This window comes from Nomascus leucogenys, chromosome 4 (genome assembly GCF_006542625.1).
Source record: "Nomascus leucogenys isolate Asia chromosome 4, Asia_NLE_v1, whole genome shotgun sequence".
Taxonomy (NCBI): domain Eukaryota; kingdom Metazoa; phylum Chordata; class Mammalia; order Primates; family Hylobatidae; genus Nomascus; species Nomascus leucogenys.
Window position 1 is genome coordinate 33,451,604 of NC_044384.1, and position 24,868 is coordinate 33,476,471.

The 24,868-nt window shown below is 47.7% G+C and overlaps 1 protein-coding gene and 1 pseudogene across 3 annotated transcripts in view; both read right to left on the reverse strand.

The window, feature by feature from the left end:
- Positions 1–10,609, reverse strand: part of RNF165 (ring finger protein 165) — a 127,206-nt gene extending 116,597 nt beyond the window's left edge. Inside the window, exon 1 of one of the 2 annotated variants that reach the window (XM_003267544.3) lies at positions 10,292–10,609. In XM_003267544.3, the coding sequence (XP_003267592.1) occupies positions 10,292–10,352 (61 nt within the window). In that variant the 5' untranslated portion in view covers positions 10,353–10,609. The remainder of the gene's footprint in view (positions 1–10,291) is intronic. The other variant, XM_030810497.1, reaches the window with a different exon arrangement.
- Positions 6,964–10,243, reverse strand: LOC115834745 (annotated as a pseudogene). Its single transcript, XR_004029633.1, has one exon. The product of XR_004029633.1 is annotated as an uncharacterized LOC115834745 (transcript).
- Positions 10,610–24,868: the final 14,259 nt, after the last annotated feature.

Here is a 24,868-nt window from a genome sequence, read left to right on the forward strand (position 1 = left end):
GGAGGCCGAGGTCCCCTGGGGAAGAGCCATCCTTCGGCTTAAGGAAGGCCAGTGTCTCCATGCTAGGGGTGGGAGTGGGCACATGCTCCCATTAGCTCAAGGGAATTTGAGGAGCAGAAGCAGATGTTCTAGGAGGTGCGTGGTCCTCGGGCAGAGGCAGCCTGGAGGGGGCCCCTGAGCTTTGGAGGAGGGGGTGGCGTGAGGGAGGAAGCTTGCAGCTAAGCAAGCTAGCTGGGGGCGGGGGGAGAAGGGGGAAGACATGGAGAGCGCCTCCACCCCTTCCCTCCCGCTCAGCTTCAGAGGGGGCACAGCAGCTGTTCCAACGCTTCCTGCCCTTCCTTGAGACAGGTGTCCACTGAATTCTCACTTCCTCCCAACCTCAGAGAGCTCCTCCACCCCCTCTCCACCTGCAGGCTGGTGCTGAGTCAGCAGCCACCGCTTCCTTTCCTAGGTGCGGGGAGGCCAGCACTTAGATCTGAGGGATACAGCGTCGTCAGGGGAGGCCAACGTGGGTGACCATCCCCCTCCCTCTCTGGCAGGGAGGACTTCCTGGAGGGCTCCGCTGCGCACAGCGGCACACCCCAGGGGCATGTTTCAAGGAAAGGACAACAGGACGAAGCAGCAGCATCCGGGGGAATGTCCCACTCAGTGGCCCAACAAGAGCAGCAGCACCAGACTTATGCCAGCCTTGAGCTCGGGGTCAAGGAGCCCTGTGTCTGTGCTTCCAGGCTTTGCCCATGCCCTGGGTGGGCTACTAGCCAGGCAGGGGCAATTACTGCTCCCTTCCCACCTACTGCACAGTATGACCTGGCCAATGGAAGTTCACGTGCCTACTGAGTCCTAAAAGTCATGTGGCTACTTTCCCAATGAAAAAGCAAAAAGGTGATAGGAATAGAAGCTCTTCTCATCACGAGGAAAGCACAGTGTTTTGGAGCAGGCAGGGGCAATCCAGCCAATTCTCTCCCTTGGCAGATAGGCAGTGAAGTCGCAGAGTACTGAGGCTTGGCCAAGACCTGACACGGGTAGTTACCGGCAGAGAGGCCATGAAGCCAGGACTATTTCCACTGTCCCACATGGCCTGTCTGAGCGCCACCACTGTGAAGAATGCCAGTGATGATCTTCACTGTCGCCTTTGGCTGGCTTCTTGACTTGTTTCCTATGCATTACTTCATGTGAAAAGTCCAGTAAGGCACAAGCCATAAGATGTACCCATTTGACTGATGGGAAAACTGAGAACTGATGGAAGGAAACTAACCTGTTCAAGATCACAGTGGAAGTTTGTGGACCAGAATCTAGGTCTCAGAATAGTTTATTCAAGTCATATTCCTTTACCCAGCCCTCTCTTATCTGCCTCCCCTCCACTTATTTGGGCCTCTCGATGGAAGGGGCTGCTGGTGGGCAGAGAGGAGTGAGAGTTGTCACACCTGATCCACTCACCACCTCCTCCCCACATGGCTGGACAGCAGTCCAAGGGAGGTGGGTTAGGGCAGCACCAGGCGGCCTAGAACCTATGGCAATTTGAGTGCATGTGAAGCCAGCAAACTTAGTGTTGAGCCACTATTCAAGTGGAATATTATGTAGCCATTAAAAGCGGTGCTTGTGAAAACAGCATAGCAGAATGTGAAAATGTCTGTGGCATTAATGTAAAATAGGAAATAAAGAATGTAAAAAGTATACATATATTGTGTTTGCAGCTCCACCGCCCCCAAAAAAACAACAAATATATGAACAAAAATATGACTGCATTTCACTAACATGATCACAGAGGGATGGACTCCTATGAGGTTTTTTTTTCCTTTAGTTTATTTTCTAAACCTTCCAGAGGGTGATTCTATCATCTCTGTGAAACAACATAGATACAATTTGTTAAGGCTTCAAGATAATCTAAGAAAAAATGCAAAACGTGCCCTCACCTTGGGGCTCAAAGCCTCAGGAAGGGGACACCTATTATTTCTGTGGAAATCAGCGCACAGACTCCACCTCCCTGGAGTTCCTCCAGCAAGCTGGCCAGGCCTGCTCTGAGATGGCATCTAAGGGTGAAAGGACTCTCCACCCTGGGTTCCAATGTCCTGTTCATTTCCTACTCTGGAGAGTTTCTGGTCCACCATGCACCCTCCCAGTCTCTCAAAGTCCCCTTTTGGGACATGCAAGGCTCAGGGTTGGGGGTCTAGACCCCCTCGAAGCTTGGCGGGCCATTAGCTGGAAAGATCCTCTTCCACTGTAGACAAAGAGCCTAGCATTCAGAATCGGTCCCACCGGCTATGGCAGGAAAGCAGGGATTCCTTTCTCATTCTTGCCTTGGTCTTGATGAGGCTCCTTGCCGCATGCAGGCCATGGCAGGCAGTGCAGGGGGCCATAGTCGAGTGTCCAATCGCCTGGGCCCCCCTTCTGGCTTAGCCATTTACTAGCTAGTCAGGAGGGGTGGCAAAGGCTTTCAACACTCTTGGCCTCAGCTTCCTCCTCTGATTCCCAATTAACTCTTCATGGGCTGTGCCAAGGAGGAAATGAGATAATGGAAGAGAGAGCTTTGAATTGGGAAAAACCCCCTCTTTGCAGACAGGACCAGTCTTGAGATCAGAGCCCCTGTCCCTGTCCTCAGTCCCCACTCCCTGCCCTCTCCTCTGCCAATACGCTACTGGGTCAGGCTCCCTCCCATTCCCCCTGCTGCCATGTGTAGGGATGGCCTTTTGCAAAGTAATGGAGGCAAAACTCCTGGTACTTGCCCACTTTGGGGTCTGTCTTTTCAAGAAAGGCAAAGTTTGATAAAACTTGTTCCAACTGAGATTTCGGGATACTGATTGGTACAACTCCGGGAGGAGTTCATATTATAAGAAAGCTTGCTCAAGGGGTGACCTAAGCCAGTAAAGACACATGTGAATAACCTCATAAGGGTTTCAGGCATGAACAGAGAGTTTGGGGGGACAAGTCATGTGAGTATGAGGAGTTTTTATTGTTGAAGTTCATTTCCTACCCCAACCAGGAATCTGTATGTAAAGCACTAAAAGTCTCAACTCCCAGACGTTGCCACAATCCCCTTCCATCTGCCACTCTGGCATCTGAAGTTCTATGTGCTTATCTGTACACTAAACTCAATTCTCACCAAAATGGACTGTTCCTCCCATGTTCCCCATTTGTCTTCATAGTCTTATATTCTCCAAAGCACCCCAAAGACCTCCTGCCCCTCAGCCCCTTCCACACAGACTCAATCCTGCTTACTCCACCTTACAGTAAAGCCCCTGATGTGAGCCTTCTTCTCCTCCCCACCCCCCAAGCCTGTCCCACCTCCTCCCTGACCTCAGCCCTTAGCCCCATCCCTCTGTCATCAGCTGCAGAATAAACTGTTTAAACAGCCCTCTCCCCTCAGAGCTCCCAAAGGCCAAAGGAGCCAGTCCAAACTCTTCCAGAGGCCTTCAGAAACTGGCTTCAAAACCTCTTCAAGCCTTTTCTCCCACATTCTCCAGACCTTGTGCTGCTTAACTCCTGGAGTTGTGCTCTGAGGAGAGCCATTCAAAGACAGGACAATGATCCCGGTGCTCCCTGTAGGCCTGCACACGTGCCCCGCCCCCCATCAACACACACTGCTCCCTCCCGCTATGCACTTTCTGTTCTTGCCAAATCAGCAGAGCCACTGGCCTTGGCCAAAATCACTCATTCCCTCCACCTGGGGTGCTCTCTCCTCTTCATCCTCCTCCCTCCTGTATACACACCACCCTTTGAGGCACATCGCAAACCCGCCTCTGCAGCAAGCTCACCTCTGACCTTATTTGATCCTCTGGCCAGTAAACACCTACAGTTGTGAAGGGAAGGGGCAGCTGTCTGGCACATCCTAGGCACCTGCTGCATGCCAGGTATCTTCTAATAGCTTAGACATAGCCTATCAGGCAGGTTTCATGGCAGTCATCAATCACTGTTCAGAGGATGCTCAAAGCAGTGGCCTAAGTTCACCCTTCCAGGTCAAGACGGGGCTAGGACTCACACCCTGGACTGCTCCGAGCTCTTTTATCTCACCAGTCAGGACATTCTGCCATTCGTGTGGACATTTTGGCCCAGAACATCTTAGACAGTATCTGGTTTCCTAAGCATTCATCCCTCAACCTCAGCATAAGCCCCAGGAGGGAGGCACTCAGGTCTCCACTTCTTCTGTATCCCCCTTAGCGCAGTGTTTGGCCCCAAGTAAGTATTCAATGAACACTCATTAACTAAATGAACAAACAAGTGAGTGGGTGAATGAATGAACAACTAAACACATGAAGTACAGGCATTGCATGTGGTTTGGCTATGGGGTTATAAGCATTTGCTTTTGGTTCTTAAATTATCCTGAAAATCTGAGTCTTTCCAAGATAAGCCCTCCCCCTTCCCCCAATTCTCTTGGAAATATATTGGTTTATCTGTAGCTAAACCATACCAGAAACTAATAAATACTAATTCACATTCACACAATGTTAAGCCAGGAATTTTTACAAAGCTGTTTAGATCCATAGAGAAACTAAGACACAAGTGTCTTGCAGATTTGTGTGACAATTGTGGAGTAGGATTGAGGGAACCAAAGTCACACCCTGAATCAGAGTCAAGGACCTGTTGTCTCCTGCCCTTTGCTTCAGAAAAGGGATCCCTGCTGCCCTTGGATCCAGCACAGAACTGTTGCTTCCGTAGCCTAGAAAACCGTTAAATCATCTAGTGTGCCACTGCAGGATACTTATTTAAAGATGGGAAGGACAGGGTGGGGCAGGAGGTGAGAAAACTGCAAAAGGAAGACGGGTGGCCCAGGCCCTGTCATTTGCACATTAGGGCCTCAACACTCTTGGTGGTCTTTTCCCTAAATTTGAGTGACTAATAGTATTTGCTGGTTTGTGGAAAATTATTATTAAAGAAAACTCATTAACTTAGTGGGTCTTTCTGATGCTAGTTTCAAGAGAGAAGTTCTCTTGTTCAGAAAGAAGAGCTGTGTTCCATCTTATTACAAAGCCTGTAACATAGGATTCACTGAACTGATGGGTTTTCCAAAATCCTGAAGTCAAGGTGCTACAACAGATATGTGTCAGGTGGTTGAGAGAATAAATATAAAGAACAATGGCCTTGTAGTTCCTGAATCGTCCAGTCACAGGGAAAGTATCCTTAATATGTAAGTGTTTAGTTCAGACAATCTGGGTCAAACATTAAATGCACTGCATACATTGCTAAAACATGATTTCCCGTTAACCCACAGCTTGCTACATTATTACTAGGTTACTAACCATCCTCAAAATGTATTCTCAAACAATTCTGACATATAACGAAAATTTAGAAAAATGAAATCTTGGAATTGGTTAAGATTGATCTAATGAGCCACTGTTCTCTAGGGCAAATATGAGAGTGATCACTCAATTCAGGGTAGTTTTATTGTTGTTGAGGTTGGATTGGAGGCTTTCTAAGTCTCGTGTAAAAGAAAATTTAAAAAGAAGAAGAAGAAACAAACAAAATCTTCAGAGGACTAGCCTTGTAGACCTGTGTCTCTCCTCTTGCACAAACTACAGCACAGCCTCCACTGGAAACATCCATGTGTGTCCATGTGTCACAGTAAATCAGCTCAGCTTTCCCACCCAGGCTGGGAAGAGCACGAGAACAAAGAGGGCCAGAGCAGAGAGGGCAGCCATGGGGGGAGAGGAGAGTTGCATGAAGCCACAAAGAAGGCAAGGAAGCACTGTGGTCAGGCAAGGGTGCAACCACCGGCAAGGAGCAGGGTGAGCCCGGGAGTCAGTCAGCCCAGGCGAGCAAGGACAATGCACATCGGCCAAGAGAGGAGCAGCTCCAAAATGATGACCCTTTGAAAGAACCAGGAATTTCTTTAATCAACTCATTTCCTCAGTGTCTAAAATGCCTCATTTAGCAAGGCTTGTTCTGGGCTGAAATTGAATAGGTGTAATTGACAAATGGCTGAATTTGGGTTCCACTCTGGGAAAAAAAAATACCTCTCCACTGCCTTCTCCAATGTAATTATGCAAAAAAAAAAAAAAAAGACATTTTAAGGGTTCTTTTTCCAACTCAATTTGGGGTTAGGTCCTGACTTTGCTCCTGATCTCCCCCTCCCCCTTCCCCACCTCAACACACACCCTTAGACAATGGCTGAGATCTTAGCTGTCTTTTCTCTTAAGAGAGGCCCTAGGGCCATAGATGAAGCAGCTGTCAGGAAAACTAGGCTATAATCAGCTTTAACTGGCTCACAGCCTGCAGAGGGCACAGACCCTCTTATTCCTACAGTAACAGGTCCGCTGCTGGCCCTGGGATAGGGGTGGGAGTGGTCTGAGTCAGTTTCTGTTTCAAACATCTTCCTTATCCAGGATCTCAACACAAAACTTACATTGCAAGTCGTAAAAATTTAAATATGCACATAGAAGAGGGTACCTTAAAATTCCAGATCATGGCTTCAGCTACATGTAACATGTCACCCCCAGCATGATTTATAAGGACAGTAAATCAATGAGACAGCAAACAGAAAAGTTAAAACACAACTCAAAATGGGTTTTTAGGCGAGTCTGAAATGCTACAAGATTGCTAGTTAAGAACAGTATCCCTTTTCTCAACCTAAGTGTTATATCCCCTTCTCTTCACCAGCATCATAAACCCAGTGCCCATGTATCTTGAAAACTAAGATGAAATGTGGAGGCTATTGAGTACACAGGCGGCCAAAGGTAGGGGTTCTCTCTAGGCAGGTGAACTGTTTCAGTGTAACAGGACAACTGGCCCCTCCTATCGCCCCAGACATCTATTGTGAAAAGATATGGACTAAATGAGATTAAAGTCACCATATCTGTACCACAAAAAAAAAAAAAGTAAAGTAAAAAGAAAAGGCATTCACTCAAATCTTACAATGGGAGGTGGGAGTGGTGGGTGGGTGAGGGTGGGGATAGAAAAGCAAGGGGGGAAAATCTAAACAGCAGGATACGACAATAAATGGGAAAACAGCAAGAGAAAAAGCACACTAGGTTAATATAGGAAAACTAGTTCTTTATTGAGAGATTGTATATTAGTATTAGTGGATTCTGTGTGTAACAATGTCGTCATGCACACGATACAAAAAAAAAGGCTGGGCCCACCATGCTTCGGAAGGGCAACAGAACAAAAGCAGCGTACAATGAGCAGATGGCCCGGGCTACACGACCACAGTACGTTTCAGCAGGGTAACATCTCTAACCGAGCGCTGTACATTGTCAACTGGGGGATGTAAAAAAATACAGATCATGCTTTAGTTTTAGTACAAGAAAAGGTGAAAAAGATACACAACCAAAAGGATATTTGATACAGAAAAAATTACCCACAAAATAAGAACAGGAAGTAATTCAGCACAGCAGAACACGCTACCCCTGTTTAATGGAAAACCATTTTGCTGGGATTCTTTTTTCTTTTCTTTCTTTTCTTTTCTTTTTTCTCTTTGTTTTCAGATTGCCAAATGGCAGTCTGGGGAGGCTATATGGGACTTTATTTTGGAAGGGCCCTCAAAGTAGGGGCCTTATTCTTTTATTATTGCTGCTGTTTTGTTTCAGTTTTCAAGCAGGTCTGGCTGGCGAGCAGCAGAAGGGAGCCGGCTGTTAAAGGGGCAGCCCTGAGGGCCAGGGCGGATGTCCAAAGATGCTCTTGACATTGTACAATTAAACAATTAAGAAGCGATGGCCACAGCTCCCACTTAAGCCAGGGACCTTGGTGCACCAAGTTTTCAGAGGCTATGGGATAGCAGCAACTGTCATTTCATCAAAGATTTTTTAAATACATATGTTTAACATTTTTTGCCTCCAACTAAGTGCAATCCTCAGTTATGCCTGGGTGCTGACAAGAAGCTAACTGACAGCCACCCAGATAACTGAAAAATGGGGTGCTGCAGCCTCTAAGCCAAGGCAAAAGGAATCCACTTAACAGGGATTTACAGTGCAATGTATTCGGCTAAACAAGATGAAGATACAAAAATGGTTATTTCTCTACATCTATTCTGAAATGGCCTACATCCTACACTACTACAATGGAAACTAAAAAGAACAGATTTAAGCTGGCAAACTCTCTAATAGTTTTACAAGAAGATTGTGGTTTAGGACCTTGTTGAGTTAAGCATTAGTATCCTCTATCGGAAGGTCATGAACTCTTATCACATTTGTGCTAAATTTTACCCACAGACCAACTCACCCCTCAGCCCTTGAATTTCCTGTGGGCATGTTTGCCATGAAAGTAAACTTTAACTGATGGGCAGAATTTGTGTTGTTGGATTTTTTTGTGGGGGGGGGGAGGTGAGGGAGAAGGTAGTATTAAAAATAAAATTTAAAGGCAGCTGAGCAATTTGAATTTCAAAACATGGAATCAGCATCCTGCAATGGTATTTAGAGATTGGTGGTATTAATGAGGATGGTAATGATTTAATCAGGATAATTATACTTTCAGGCTCAACATCCTTCTTAATCATTTTTGAATTTCTGCCTAGTGTAATGTTCCACACCCGTTTTAAGAGGAAATGCCAAGTAATAAGAGATAATTGTGTATTGAGGGAGGGGGTGGCATTTCAAGGAGATCGTATCCAGCCCCCCTCTTTCTTCCTCACACACCCACTCCCCCTCACCCCCATGGCTAGGCTGGCCTGAGATAGGGGATACTGCCGCTTAAATAGCAATGCCTTCCTCAGATGGAGACAGGAAATGGTTAAGAGGGTGTCACAATACAGCTAAATGCGGAGGCAGAAGGGTCACAGCGCACACAGCAGCGAGTTGACCATTCACTGAGCTACACAATGAAGAAAAAAAAAGATTTGATAAATGCAGAATGTCATCATTCTATCATCACACAAAAAACTGCGGTTCAAACAGGCCTAAGGGGGCCAAGCTTGCCTTTTAGGTTCTGGGGAGAGGCGCGGGGCTGGGGACAGCTGGGCTGGATAAAATAGGGCTGGGCTTTCCTTTTCTTGCCCAATCGGGCCCCTGGGGCGCACTAAAGCGCTGGCCCTGCGACCCCACCCCCCACCCCGACTTGGTAGAGGAGCCCTGGTCGGCCAAGGGAAGACATCATTCTGTGTGTGAGGGAGTGGGGAGAGGGGGAGGAGGGCCTGAGCCAGCAGGGATTTAAGCAGACGTGGAGTGGGAGAGGATAGAAGAAACATTTCCAAGACGAGAAATGTGAGTCCAGAGGCAGAATACAAAAAAGAAAAAAAATGAATTTAAATGCATCTCGGATTTGCTTGGGAGGTGGGAATTTTTTATTAAAAGAAAATGAAAGAAATGTGGAGTGGAGGTGGGGAGAAGAGGGGAAAATCAAGCTATTGTTGTAGCAGAATGTGAGGGAGAGGGGATGTGGGGAAAGGGGACCGTGCAAACACACCCCATTTATCACAGTTAAAAACAAAGCCCGCGCCGGCCCGCTGCTTTGTCAACCGCTGCCCGGGGCAAAGGCCTGGCGTGGGGGCAGCTTCCCACCTCATCCTCACACACAGCACAACACCCAAGGGCCGGACGCCCCGCTCCAGCCGGGCCCAAGGGGGGCACAGCAGCGCAGGTCTGACTCTCCGAGGCGCGCGCGCACACTCGCACACATGCACACACACTTACATACAGACACACACACACACACACACACACACACGCCCAAGCATCTTGAACCCGTGTATGCAACTGTCATACAAAGACAGTTGCGGGGGGCGGGGTGAGCAGGGCAATAGCACAAGGGCGATACACAAAAAGGGTTAAAAGGGAAAAAAGGATGGGATGGAAAATCGTGCAAGTGCCCACGAGAGGGTGGGGGCTGGGGCATGGGATAGGGCAGAGACCCAGGTCCCAGCTAGCCAGCCATCGGTACTAATGACCAAAAAATGAAGAAATACAAAACACACATAACACAAAACACACATATACCTCAAAAAAAGCAAACCACAGAAAACCAAGCATGCTCTCGCGCGCGCTCTCTCTCATACACACACACACACACACACACACACACACACACACACGGTCATGTATCTTTCTCCTTTCGATCATACAGGGCTAGGTATTAAGGGAAGGGGCTGTGATTTGGGGGAACCACGTCCGCCGCAAAGAATAAAAAATGGGGCTGGGGAGGAAGGGACCCAAATTCGCCAAACCCTAACTTCACTACAAAAGCTCCCACGAGGGCGACCGCCCCCACCCTCGGGGGTCCCCCTAAAAGGGGGTTGGGGGAAGCCACCGCTCGCCCTGCGTCCTCGCGGGTGTGCCCTGAGCCCCCGGCCGCCCGCGGCGCCCGCCCCCGCCCCGGTGCCTGCGGCGATCCACGCTCCGAAGCAGACCCCGAAAGGAAAAAGCGATACCTCTGTTTCGCACAGAGCCAAACACTGGAAGCACGAGATAGCCGACGTGGACCAGGACCATCCTGGCTCCTCGCGCGGCGGCGGCGGCGGCGGCGGCGGCTGCGCGCGGGCCCTTTGTGGCGCGGCTCCGGGGCGCGGGCGCGGGCGGCGGCGGGGCTGCGGGAGCCGCCGGGGCGGGAGGCGGAGCGCGGGGCGCGGGCGGCGGTGGGGCGGCGGCTGGCGGGGAGACAGATGGCCCATGGAAAGGCTCCCTTCCCGGCCCCTCTCGACATTCAAAGGCGCTGGGGCCGCAGCTGCCGCCACACAAAGGCGCGCGCAGCCAATGGGAGCGGAGCGCAGCGCGGCGCGGCCTCGCCGGAACCGCGGGGGACAGCGGGGACCGCGGGCGCGCGGGTGGCGGGGGGAGGGAGGGGTGACGGCTGGAAGGGGGCGGGCGGCCAATCGCCGCGGCCCGCTGCGGGGCGCGAGGGAGGGGTCAGCCCCACGGGACGCGTGGAGCCCAGCGCGGGTCCCTGGCCGCCTGCGGGCCGGAGAGCGCGCGCGTGAAGCGCCCCTGCACAGACATGGGCGGCGTGAACACGGAACGTGCACACATGGAGAGGGACGTGCACTCAGACATGTGGAGGTGCGTTCCTTAGTGCAGAGAGACGGGCACGAGCGCCGTTAGTGCACACGACCCTGAGGTCCCTGCACACCGCGCACGGGTCACTCGGGGACGTGCGCTCGGAGGCTGGCGCACGTGTAGAGCCTGACTGCGGGCACAAGGGAAGCTGGAATGCGAACAAGCAGCCGCAAACAGGACCCAGACACTGTCACACAGACATGCACACACCAAACGCCTTGTTAACGCAGGACACGTGCCAAGACCGCATTCTCAGAGACACACAGAGGGGACACACGATGCAGACACAGGTAAGACATGCACACTCCCCAGGCTCTCTGCCTGGCGCACCGCATCGTTGCTCTTGGGGAGAACAAAGCTCACAATAATTATTTGCTGAATTGAAATTCACTCATTCACTGCGGTCTTTGCCAACAGTCTCCACAGAGACACACTGCCCAGAAAACCCAGGGCCACTCATCTACCTTTTGCCCTGATCTGAGACAGGTACACCCAGCCATGTGCACAGACACGCCCACTTCCACAGCCAGCAGGCAGCTATGTAACATCGGGCTCTGCGGCTCCTGCAAATTCACACGTGGAGGCACAGCCACCGTGTCACATGTGCCCTGTGACAGTCCAGCTGGGGACAAGCAAGACCCAATCAAAGAGCCTTCACCGCAAGCTTTGTTGCCAGGAGGACGACTGAAGCGGTGTTCTTGCATGCTCAGCTGACCTGTGAAAACTCCCAAGGCAACCCTACGTCTACAATCAGGCTCACAGTCCACACACTAAGGCCAGAGAATGCTTCAGGGGCCCACCCACGGGCAGAAAGACGGAGGTCATTCCCTACATCGGGACTTGTCTTCAAAACCCAGTGGTTTACTTTATTTAATGAGTCTGATAAATAGCAGATGGTAAAAATCACAGTATGTGGAGCTGAAAAGAATCTAATCCAACCCCAGTCTGCCCTCACCTTGGAAAATGAGGGTCATTCATTTAATCCATGCTGTGTTGAGCAAGGGCATAGGGAGGTGATCCAGATCTGCCCAAGATCCCAATTCTTGGAGGCCGGAGAGGGCCTCAGAGATGCCAATGGGCAATCACCATAGAGCCTGTTCCCTGCAGAAATGGGCAGCACGGGAAGCTGGGCAAATGCGGAGCCTTGGAGGGGCACCCAGCCCAGTGGGTGGCAAGGGGAGGAGTTGAGGATGACTCCAGGAAAGTGACTTCTAAGGCTTTTGAAACTTGAAGAATGAAGAATGGGAGAAGTGAGGTGAGACAATGGACAAGACAGCAAAGGGAAAACCACAGCCTGGCTTTACCCAGACAGCTACCATATTCCCAGGGGCAAGGGCAGAACCCAGGGTTCACCATTCTCTCTCCCACAAGCACGTGGATCCCTCAGACCTGAGCTCTCTTTCTCACCCTAAACTCTGGCTGCCCCCAGAGAACTCAGGGATGAAGACGGCCAGAGGCAAGTCTCCCAACAGCAGTCCAAGTCTCACTCTAGGCAATTTTTTTCAACCCACTTCTGCCACCAGCTCTTTCCTTTTTTCATTATCTGATAAACAAACACAATGCCACTACTAACTGAAATCTGAAAAAAATGAAAGGATTTTAACAAACACCTAACTACTCGAATTTTTTCCTGTTCTATTTCAGGGTTGGACAATATGCATATATATCAGAATTGTCATCATAATCTACGTATTTTTCTTCCTGCTTTTTAAACAACATTTTATCAGAAACATTTTCCTGTCCTTTTACGTAGCCGTTGTAATTATCATTTCAAATGTTTTTATATATTCCAACTAGTGAATGTATCGTGAAATTACTTAATCATACCTTATTCTAGGGCATTTAATTTGCTCCCAGTGTTCCATTATTACAGATCACACAATAAACTTCGTGCATATGGCATCTCATTTTGGTTGAACTATAAACGTAGAATAAACTTCTAGGATTGACATTCATGAATTGACAAATACGGAAAACTTTATGGCTTTTGCCACAAATTGCTTTATAAAAAGATAAAACTCATTGTCAGTACTATCAGCAGTATGTATATGGTATGCCAATTTCTCTGTGCAACCTTGCTAGTTTTGGGTGGGCATTCTTTTTAAAAAATCTTACTTTGTACCAGAACAGCTCGCAAAAGCTTATGATTACCCAATCTGACCTTGACAGGAAGGTGGTTAGGATTCAAACTCTGTAATCAAATTGCCTGGCTTCACATTCTGCCTCTGACACGTGGTAGCTCAGGCAAGTTATTTAACTCCTCTAGGCCTTGGTTTCAACATCTGTAAAATGGGCTTGATGATAGCAACCTTCTTGGTGGGGTTCTTTTGAGAACCAGATGAGTTAATACTTGTAGAGTACACAGAATTGGGCCTGGCTGTTCAGCTGTTAGTTCTTTCCCTTCACTTGTCCATCTCTCCTTGCTCACCACCTCTTGCCCTCCACTTGCTATTTATGATTGCCTAGTTAATGCAATTAGTGTAAATTATGCTATAGCATGGAACATCCCTCAGACAAGGCAATCATCAAAGAACAGACCAGCAATGCAAACCAAGGGAAATCTATGAGTCCATCTAATAATTGCATCCTTCACATTCGCACATCAGAGAAACCTGACAGACAGATACCTGCATTCGTCAATACGCCAACACATAAACACAGGCATGAGCCTCCTGCTAAGAAGGAATTTTTGTGGATTAGGAGGAGGAGTTTCATTTTTAATGAAACCTTGTCAACTACCTAACATTTCTCAGCCCCAACACACCCATCTGTGTAATGCGGATTAGCACAACCCCTGCCAGACATACCTTATAGGTTTATTGTGAGGATTCAGTGAGAAAGTGATAAAGAATCTGAAAAAAAAAAAAAAAAATAAAATTCTAGAAGCATAAATTCAGCGATGTCTCCAGAATGAAAGTTGATTATTGTCTTGCCCATCTCTTGTTTTTCAGATGAGGAAGCTAAAGCTCAGAAGGTTGTAAACAAGGTCACAGCCATTCATGGCTGAGCTAGAACTAGATTCCATATTTCCTAGCACAGAGCCTAGTCTTGCTTCTACTTTCTATCTGTTTCCATCAGGCTGGGATGACTGTTTTCCACTCTCCCTCCCATTAGCTAAAGTCCATAGAAGTACAATAAAGCAGATTTCTGGAGTAGGAAGATTTGTAGAAATATCCCATTCTTCAGCGTTTTTTTCTTTGTATGTTCTGCACCCCCTCAATCCCTGCCAAAATCAATACCTAGTGCATGTTTGTGGCATAGCATGTAAGGCTCAAGAAGTATTAAAAAATGAAAAGTGAAGGTTGATCTATAATTCCTAATCCAAAATGGAAAAACATGGCCATAGAGGATGGAGAAAGCGCTGTCACTTTGGTCTCTGACCCACACTTTGAATCCCCACTCTCTTTTGGCTCCACTATGGCCACCTGCAAAAAGATTTCTATAGATCATCATGTTTCTGGAGCCCAGAAGTATCTGTTTTAAGAACAGCTCTTTTGGAGCCCAACATTACATCTAGGTTATGCCCACATTGTCCTTTAGTCAACAAATGAAAACAAACCCACCACATCAGTCATGTAGATAACAAAAATGTTCAAGAATGATGACAGCATTCCTGCTCTTCTCCATGTTGTGTTGACATCAAGTTGACACAGCTTTCAAAAGCTGTGCAAAACAGCTATGCGTCAATCAGCGAACCTAGTGGGACTGGTGTCACGACAGCCCTGTGCTGAACGTGGCAGGGATTATAGATGTGGCCTGCTGCAGAAAGAAGCATGGCCCCAGGCACCGATGGCCTCTGGGGAGCCAGGGCATAAACACAAGAAAGTAAAGAGTAATCAGGACGGGCTGCCCATAACGAAGGATGATGGTGAGTCAGACAGAAGTCAAGGTAGGTCTGAATACTCAGGAAATCCTTTGGATGGATCAGGAGAGATGAGGACCCTAAAGTATGGGTCTATTTTGAACAGGCTGAGAAAATGGGAGTGGCATTGTCAAGGAGGCAAAATATGAACAAAAGCCCAGAATTAAAAGCAGGAGAAAGAGAAGGCACTGGAGCCAGGCGTGGTGGCTCACACCTGTAATCCCAACACTTTGGGAGGCTGAGGTGGGCGGATCACCTGAGGTCAGGAGTTCGAGACCAGCCTGGCCAACATGGTAAAACCTTGTCTCTATTAAAAATACAAAAATTAGCCAGGCATGGTGGCATATGCCTGTAATCCCAGCTAATAGGGAGGCTGAGGTAGAAGAATTGCCTGAACCTGGGAGGCGGAGGTTGCAGTGAGCCAAGATGGTGCCACTGCACTCCAGTCTGGGCAACAGAGCAAGACTCCATCTCAAAAAAAAAAAAAGAAGGAAAAGGAACTGGAAAAGGTGGAAGCGGAGGGGAAGGGGAAGAGGAGAAGGAGGAGAAAGAGGAAGAGGAAGAGGAGTGAGAAGTTCAGAGAAGAATAGGAGAAAGAGAGAGAGAAGAGAAGCAGCAGCTTGGAACAAATGTGCTATATAGGAAGGAGCTCAACGTTCTTGGCCGAATTGGGAACCTGGGTCATGGAAAGTGTGGGAACAGTGAGGACTGCACCATTTACTCACGCGTTCACTGCACAGTCACTGAGCAGAGCCCTGTGCATCAGTAAGTGCAAGGGATACAAGATAAGATGAATGAAGCCACTTCAGCCCTCAAACAGGTATGGGCCAGCAGGAAATGAAGCAGGTACCAGGGTCCACAATCCCCTTCTCCAATGTAATTGGGAAATTACCTGAGCACCTGGCTGCCCAGGTTAAATCCCAGCTGAAGATCCCAGACCCCCTGGCAGTGAGAGGGGGCTGTATGATTAAGTCCTGGGGAAAGGGATGAAGATAGGAACGTGCGATGGCTTTCGCAGAAGATAAAGCTAGCTTGGAGGATGCTAGAAATTGGTAAATAAAGAGAAAGAATCAAGTATGTGTCCTGTCTTTCCCATACAAACTCTATTATTTTAAGATAATGAAATATTTAATGAGAGAAATTTCTTTTTATAGAAATATTGGCAAATAAATAAGAAATGATATCATGAGCATGTCATCTTGATGAAATAAAAGTTCTAGGCAATGACCATTAATGGCTGCTAATATCAGCAAAAGAGAGACAATGGGCCATGATGCGTTTCTGATAGAACACACCACCACCCATGAGGTGGTCGTTCCAGAAAATGAAACCTGAGCCTGATGAAAGCTCCAGATCTAATTTCCAATTGTTAGGAAGCACAGGAAACAAAGAAACGTAGTAAAAGATACCATTGGGACACAATCTGCAAAATTCAGATTAAGGAAATTCTATAGGATAAACCAACCATTTTCTTCGAAAACCAAATTAGCAGGTGCTAAAAGGAGTTAGAGGGGGAGCCTGTAGAGACATAAGGGATCTAGCAACCAAATGCAGTGTTTAGATTTTCATGAGATGGAATTAGAACAAGTAAACTATAAAAGTAATTGGGGGCCAGGCATGGTGGTTCGAGCCTGTAATCACAGCACTTTGGGAGGCCAAGGCAGGAGGATCACTTGAGCCTAGGAGTTCGAGGCCAGATTGGGCAACATGGTGGAACCCCATCTCTACAAAAAAACTCGCTGAATGTGGCCAGCTACCCAGGAGGCTGAGGCACCTGAGCCCAGGAGGCCGAGGCTGTAGTGAGCCATGCTTGCTTCACTACACTCCAAATAAATAAATAGTAATTGGGGAAATGCACACTGACTGGATATTAACGATATTAAGGAATTATTGGGGTATTTTTAGGTGGAATAATGATATTATGGTGATGTTCACACAAAAAACCTTTACACAGTCGGTTCTCTGTACCCGCAGGTTCCACATCTGAAGATTCAACCAACTTCCAGTTGAAAATACTTGAAAAAAAAAACAATACAAATAATAATACAACAATAAAATTAATACAAATTTTAAAATACAGTATCACAACTATTTTCATAGCGTTTGCATTGCATTAGGTCTTATAAGGACTCTAGAGAGGACTTAAAGTATACAGGAAGGAGTGTGTAGATCATATACAGATACGTGATTTCATGTAAGGGACTTGAACATCCTTGGATTCTGCTACCTGCAGGGGTCCTGGAACCAATTCCTCCACAGATACTGAGAGATGATTGTATTTACAGATGCTTTACAGATTATATTAAATGACCTCTGGAAGGTTCTTCCCTCTTTGAAAAAGGGGAGGGGTCAATGAGAAGCCATAGCAATGAAACTAGATTTGGCATTGTGTTGATAACTGCGGAAATTGGATGAAGAATACATAAGAGAGTTCACTGAATTATTCTCTCTACTTTTGATTATATTTGCAACTTTTTTCAAAAATAAAAGTGAAAAAGGCCAGGCATGGTGGCTCACACCTGTAAACCCAGCACTTCAGGAAGCCGAAGTGGGCGGATCACTTGAGGGCAGGAGTTGGAGACCAGCCTGGCCAACATGGTGAAATCCCGTCTCTACTAAAACTACAAAAATTAGCCGGGTATGGTGGCGCACGCCTGTAATCCCAGCTACTTGAGAGGCTGAGGCACGGGAATCGCTTGAACCCAGGAGGCGGAGGCTGCAGTGAGCCGAGATTGTGCCACTGCACTCCAGCCTGGGAGACAGAGTGAGACTTCATTTCAAAAAAAAAAAAAAAAAAGGAAAAAAGGAAAAAAAAAAGCAAAAAAGCTAGCACATATCCTTGCTTTCTGCAGGCACACAAAAAGATGTCATCTCTGGGTGGATAAGTTAGGAAGCAGCGCTCTTTCTCACCTTTGACACAGACGTAGGCCAGGACTTCAGGCTGAATTTTAGTCCCCACTCACTCCCTTGGACGGTCTCCCCTCTGCCGCTGAAGCCCTCCATGGATGGTCTCCCCTCTGCCGCTGAAGCCCTCCTTGGATGGTCTCCCCTCTGCCGCTGAAGCCCTCCTTGGATGGTCTCCTCTCTGCCGCTGAAGCCTTCAGGAACACAGACGGCTCCCACTCACCACACATGGCTGCGGTGGACAGTGTGTCCCCTTCACAACCTCGGTGCAAGAAAAATAAACTCCTGTCTTTTTTAAACTACTAAGACTCGGGTCTCTGTGTTCATGGCCAAATCTAATCCTAACTGAAGGTAGAAGTGACTCGCACCCTAAAACGATTCATTAAAAATACTGCAGGCCTGGCGCAGTGGCTCACGCCTGTAATCCCAGCATTTTAGGAGGCCAAGGCTGGGAGATCACGAGGTCAGGAGATGGAAACCATCCTAGCTAACACAGTGAAACCCCGTCTCTACTAAAAATACAAAAAATTAGCCGGGCGTGGTGGCGGGCGCCTGTAGTCCCAGCTACTCGGGAGGCTGAGGCAGGAGAATGGCGTGAACCCGGGAGGCGGAGCTTGCAGTGAGCCGAGATTGCGCCACTGCACTCCAGCCTGAGCGACAGGGCAAGGGCAAGACTGTCTCAAAAAAGAAAAGAAAAGAAAAGAAAATACTGCAGAGGGGATTAGACAACGAAAGAGCATGTCTAGTCAGGTGGATGCGTTAGCAATTGCTACCAACCTATTACATCATTAATAATTATCAAACGGCAGTGGCACACAACAGTAAGCATTTATTCTCCCTGAGCTGCAGGCTGGCCAGCTCCAAGGCGGCTGCGGCTGTTGTTTCTCATGGCGTCTGTGCATTGCTGGGTGGTTCTGATCCACAACTTTCATCCTTTTTCCGCTGGCCAGGACGTGTCCTTCTCCTGCAGTGGCAAGTGGACACCTGCAAAGCTTCTTAGGACATGCCCAAAGTGACAGCTCACACGGAGACCCAGGGTGAGTTAAGGAAACATGAGTGGATTAATGTGATGGGAACAGAGAGTGTGTGTGGGCACGCCTGGTGAAGAAACCAGAAGTTTCTCTGGTACGCAGTGGGGAGCACTGGGGGGTTCTGAGCATCAGAGTGAAGTGTCAGGAAAGGTAATCTATGTCTAGGTACAACATGAACAAAGGTGGGGGTAGATTCTAGGAGCTGGCAAATCAGGTGGGATTGAAAGTCAGGCTTAGGAATGGCACATTGATCCTGAATGCAAGGCCAAGGAGGAACCAATGACATGCCTGATATGTTTTTTGTTTTTGTTCTGCTGCTTTGTTTTTGAGACAGTCTCATTCTGTCACCCAGGCTGGACTGCAGTGGCTTGATCATGGTTCACTGCAGCCTCAATCTCTCAGGCTCAAGTGATCCTCACACTTCAGCTTCCTATGTAGTTGGAACTACAGAAGTGAACCACAGCGCCCAGCTAATTAAAAAAAAAAAGAAAAAAAATTCTTTTGTTTTGTAGAGACAGGGTCTCACAATGTTGCCCAGGCTGTTCTCCAACTCCTGGCCTCAAGTAATCCTCCCACCTCGGCCTCCCAAAGCACTGAGATTACAGACATGAACCACCACACTCGACCAACACCTGACCTTTTTAACCAGGGAAAAAGAATGTTCTGCAGGCACTCTTTTCCTTACGATGACGTTAAGATTTCAATGGTGGTCTCTAATCCAGTTGTTCTTAAATCCAAACGACGCCATTCAAATGAATCACATGTACTCATCTCTGAAAAGCTAAACTTTCCTCTTAATCCTTTTGTAGTTATCTGATTCTAACTTCTACTGACTTTTCCACATGCTGTCTGATTTTGCTCTTATTGGACATGAGACAGTTTCGTATATTCATAAATCAACTCAAATATTGGACTTACCAAGGCAAACCTGCAATTGGGGAAGTCTGCCAAAGTGTTGGAGGGAGTGCTAGCAGGCCCTGTTATCTATTCCTCACTTCTTTCTGGATAATACAGTCTCTGACTTTTAGTTCAGCATATGGCCACCTGGATTAAAGACTACATTTCCCAGATTCCTTTGCAGTCAGGCATGATTAATTCTGAGCAATGGGATGGAAGCAGAAGTTCATGTGTGACTCCCAGGAAGTGTTCTTTAAGGCAAAGAGCTGTGCCTTTCTCCACCTCTTTATCATTTGCACTAACTGGAAGATGGATTGCAGGGCTGGACTGGAACAGCCATGTAGGACTGGAGGAAAGTACACCCTAAAGACAGTGAGGAAGCATGTTTGAAAGAGGCTGGATACTAGATGATTTCATAAAGCTACTCTACCAGCCCCAGACAGCCTCCTATGACTTCTTTGAAATGGGAAATAATTAGACTGCAGTCTCACTGAAGCTGTTGTTATTTTGCAACTCTCTCTCACTCTCTCCTACTTGCAGTCAGGCGTAAAATCATCACATGACCACTGATTCCTCCCCAGGCGGGCCAAGACAGAGATGACCTGTTTTGGTTGTGATACAAGATTTTGTTCAGGTTTATGGAACTGGGTAAGTTGTGTGCATAAGAAGAAGCACCGCTTTAATGCACAAGGAGAGGCAAGCAGGAAGCGGAAGCATGGGGAAGTGGCCCCAATGTGTTCAATGAATGCTAAGAACAGACTGAACAAACGAGATGTAACAGATGTGATGATTTAGGCTTTCCCTGCAGGCAAGAGAGACATCATGACCTTATTTCATTCCTTACTTCTTCATTTCCCCTCAGTGACTTCCTCCTTGGTGGGGCAGGCAGGTGACAGGTAGAAATCCACAGAGAGGGCCGGGCGCAGTGGCTCATGCCTATAATCCCAGCACTTTGGGAGGCCGCGGCAGGAGGATCACCTGAGGTTGGGAGTTTGAGACCAGCCTGACCAACATGGAGAAACCCCATCTCTACTAAAAATACAAAATTAGCAGGGCATGGTGGCGCATGCCTCTAATCCCAGCTACTCAGGAGGCTGAGGCAGGAGAATCACTTGAACCTGGGAGGTGGAGGTTGCGGTGAGCCGAGATCACGCCATTGCACTCCAGCCTGGGCAACAGGAGCAAAACTCCATCTCAAAAAAGAAAAAAAAAAGAAATCCACCAACAGTGCAGAGCAGTCCCTGGATGCATGTCCTTACAGGGCTGGTTCTCACACTTCAGTGTGCATAAGAATCCTGTGGAGAACTTGTTTAAAAGATAGATCCTGGCCATGTGCGGTGGCTGGTGCCTATAATCCCAGAATTTTCAGAGGCCCAGGCTTGAGGATGCCTTGAGACCAGGAATTCAAGACCAGCCTGAGCAATGCAGCAAGACCCCATCTCTAGAAAAGTAAAAAATTAGCCAGGTGTAGTGATGCATGCCTGTAGTCTCAGCTACTTGGGAGGTTGAGGCAGGAGGATTGCCTGAGCCCAGGAGTTTGAGGCTGCAGTAAGCCATGATTGCACCACTGCACTTCAGCCTGGGCAGAGTGACAGAGTGAGACCCTGTCTCAAAAATAAAAAATAAAAATAAATAAAAGGTAGATCCCCCAGGTCCCATTCCCTGAGATTCTGACCCAGGGAGGCCAAGGGCAGGGCTGAGGAACATGCATTTTAGCAAGGACGACCTCTTGGCGGGCGAATCTCATGCAGATGGTCGGAGGCCCCTCTTTGAAAAACATGGCTCTGAGATCTAGCCAGTCAGTCCCTGAGGCTGGGCGGCCCTGTACCTGCTTTGCTCTCCACTGAACACCCAGCACCCTGCGCGCTGCTGACCAGGGGCTGCTCACTGTCCCTCTATTAGCACCGAGGAGCCACTGTGCGTTCTTGAGCAAAAGCGTGACCTAAAGAACACTTCCACTTCTCCCAGCTCTGCTGCCCTGGAGCCTGCTGAGGGAGAACAAAAGAAATGTCTAATCCTACGAAAACTGAGGATTTTCTTTTTCAAAAAAAAATCAAGTTCTCAGGCCAGCATTTTGATAGTGTTGTGGCTTAGCCTCCTTTCTGACTTTGCAGCTGGTGTCTGACTCCTGCGGTGAACTCTGTGCTTAGTATTAGGTGACTCGTTCTTTTGGAGACAGGTCCTGAGATGTGGGCCTGAGACCTGGGGGGAGGGCGCTTGCAGAGCTCCACACCAGCACTGCTCTGTCCCGTGTCCTCGTGCCTTCTCACCTGCTGCTCACCATCCCTCCCTGCAGCTCAGCTTGTCCTCCTCTCACTGGTGAGGAAACTGAGGCTCCGAGAAGTTGGGATACTTTATCCAAGTTGAGGCTGCAAAATTGGCATTCGGGCACACACCTGGGTGTGCCTCCCAGCCCTGGTCGCTCCATCAGGAGAGACGTGATGCACATTGTTTGCATAGTGTTGCTTTTTGTCCCAACCCCCAGAAGTGAGGCTAGCCACACTTAGCTAGAGGAACTGGCCTCACCTTCAAGTGGAATTTGAGTGGCTCAGGATTCCCACCGATGCCCTCAGCAGTCTGTCTAAATCAGGCACAGTGCCTTAAAATGCCACCATCTCCGTCCTTTGGGTTATAGTATTGTTTAAAATGTGCCCTTAGGAAAAGCAATAAGCTTTCATGTAAATTTATGCAGAAGCACCCGTCTGATCTGTCAGCCCTCTGGAAGCTGAGTCTTCTCACAGCTCAGGAAACACAGGCACAGCCCTCCTTAGCATAGTTACTGAGGCTGCTGAATTTCCCTCTCTTTTGTCCCTCTCTCCCTTCCTGGGTCCCCTGCCCTCCAGTGAAATCTGAGAGCGTGCCTCTCTGGGTAGTCACAGTGCCTTGGGTCAAACACCTCAGACTCTAAAGATAGAGTTTCAGGTTTGGGCCAGGCAGAAGGGGTAGATTTGAGAGGCCTTCAGAGTCCCAGGAAAGACAACTGCTGATTTATAAGACTGGTCCTGGGGACTTGAAGGAGAGAGGCTGAGGGCAGAAGCGGGGCCTCTATGGGTCCAAAGAGGGGTGGGGAGAGGTCAGAGGTCATCCAGACCTCCTGGGAATGTCACCCAGCAAGGCAGATGTGGTCCAGGCTTCAGCCAACAATGTGTTCAGGCTGCATCATTAGAGATGAATTGATGGTTGATTACCAATAATAACCTCTCCAAAGCAAAGCCAGATGGGGAATGAATTTAATGAAGAGGGAAATGAGCTGACAGTGGCTTCATGGGGGGCCTTGGATCAGGGACTTTCATAACCAGAAGGGTAAAATTTGAGCCTGACTGTTTCATTTTGTTTTATTGGTAATGACAAAACACACATAACATAAAATGTATCATTTTAACCATTTTAAGTGTACAGTCACATCAAGGACATTCACATTAAGTACATTAGCAATGTTGCATAACCATCACCACAATTTCCAGAACTTTCATCATCCCAAACAGAAACCCCCAATCCATGAAGCACCCCATTCTCCACTCCCCCAGTCCCAGGTAACCTCTAATCTACTTTCTATCAATGTGCCTGTTCTAGGTACTTCCTGTAAGTGGAGTCATAAAATATTTGTGGTTTTATGTCTGGCTGATTTCTTGGCATTATGTCTTCAAAGGTCATCCACGTCAGAGCATGTGTCAGAATTTCATTCCTTTTTAATGGCTGAATATCATCCCATTGTGTGTATATAACCACTTGGTTTAACCATTCATTCATCCACTGATGAAAACTCGAGAATATCATCCCATTGTGTGTATATACCCGCTTGGTTTATTCATCCACTGATAAATACTCAAGATGTTTCTACCTTTTGGCTATTGTGAATAGTACTACATAATAACTGAGGTACAAATACCTGTTTGAGTCCCAGTATCCTGTTCTTTTGGCTATATGTCTAGGAGAGGAATTGCTGAGTCATATGGGACTTCTATGTTTAACTTTTTGAGAAACCTCCAAACTGTTTTCCTGAGCCTTGCTCTTAAATCCAGGTAAAATATCACCCCCATTGTGCAGCGTTCAGTTCCCAGCTCTCTCCCCTTCTCCTAAGTCAAAATCCATCTAGCCCTCCTCTGTGCTCCAAGGCCACCTGTGCGCATGATGAATGCAGCTCCTATCACTTGGCCTCTGATCATCTGCTTACAGGCACCATGCTACAAGGGCCCTGGAGGCAGGGACAGCGTTTTGTCTGGTCTCACATCCCAGAGCCTAGTGCAGTGGCTGCTCATGGTAGGCCCCATAAATGATGACATGAACCCACATTAGTTTGAATGGGTGATCTGTTGCTCACTCACTCACTACTTAGCTGTCTGATTGACCAACTGGCTAAACTAACACAGTACTTCTCCCCGTTCTCTGCCAAATTACACCCTTTTCTTCTTGGCTGCAAAAGGGGTGCTCATGACCTGTCTACCTGTGAAGTGCTTAAGTGTAGGGTAAAGGATTTGATGCTCACTGGCCATGTTGCCATGGGAAAGTTTTCTAAGCTCTCAGAGCCTTAGTGTCTTCATCTGCATAGTGGGGTTAATACTATTACCTACCGCAGGAGGCTGGTGTGCACGTGAAGTGTTACGTGCTTATCACAGCGCTCGGCCACAGCAATGTTCCACGTGTGTTAACTAGCAGTCAGAGCATCAGGAGAATCCTGCTTAATCTTTTTCTCGTTGATGCCTCCCACATCTTCCTAGTTTGGTTTTGGATTTCAAATCCAGAATCTAAGTCAGTACCTGGCACATAGTAGGTACTCAATAAATATTGAGTGAAAAAATTGCTAGTTTATCTTCAACTCCAGGGAGCCATAGCTTTCTTTCCAGTGGCCAGAACAATTTGAGACCAGTAACATGGTCTGGGAGTGTTATTAGTCAGGCTGTTTTCACCTGCAATGAAGAGAAAATACTATTAATGGAGGCTTAAACCATGAGTTCATTTATTATTGACTTGGCACGTCCTGCAGTGGGAGTAGGTATGATATTAGATGAGTTCAGAGGCTCAACAATGTAATCAAGGCTCCATGCTCTTTTCATCTTTTCACTCCTTTAACCACAGTATATGGGCTTCAATTTTCTAGCTTATTGCCTCATGGCTGCAAGATGGCTGCCCGGCTCATGAATCATACCCTCACATCATAGCATCCAAACAAGAGGGAGAGAGAGAGAGGAAAGGCTTCTCTGTGTCTCTCTTTTTTATCAGAAAAGAAAATTTTCCCTAGAAATTGCACCACACACCACACC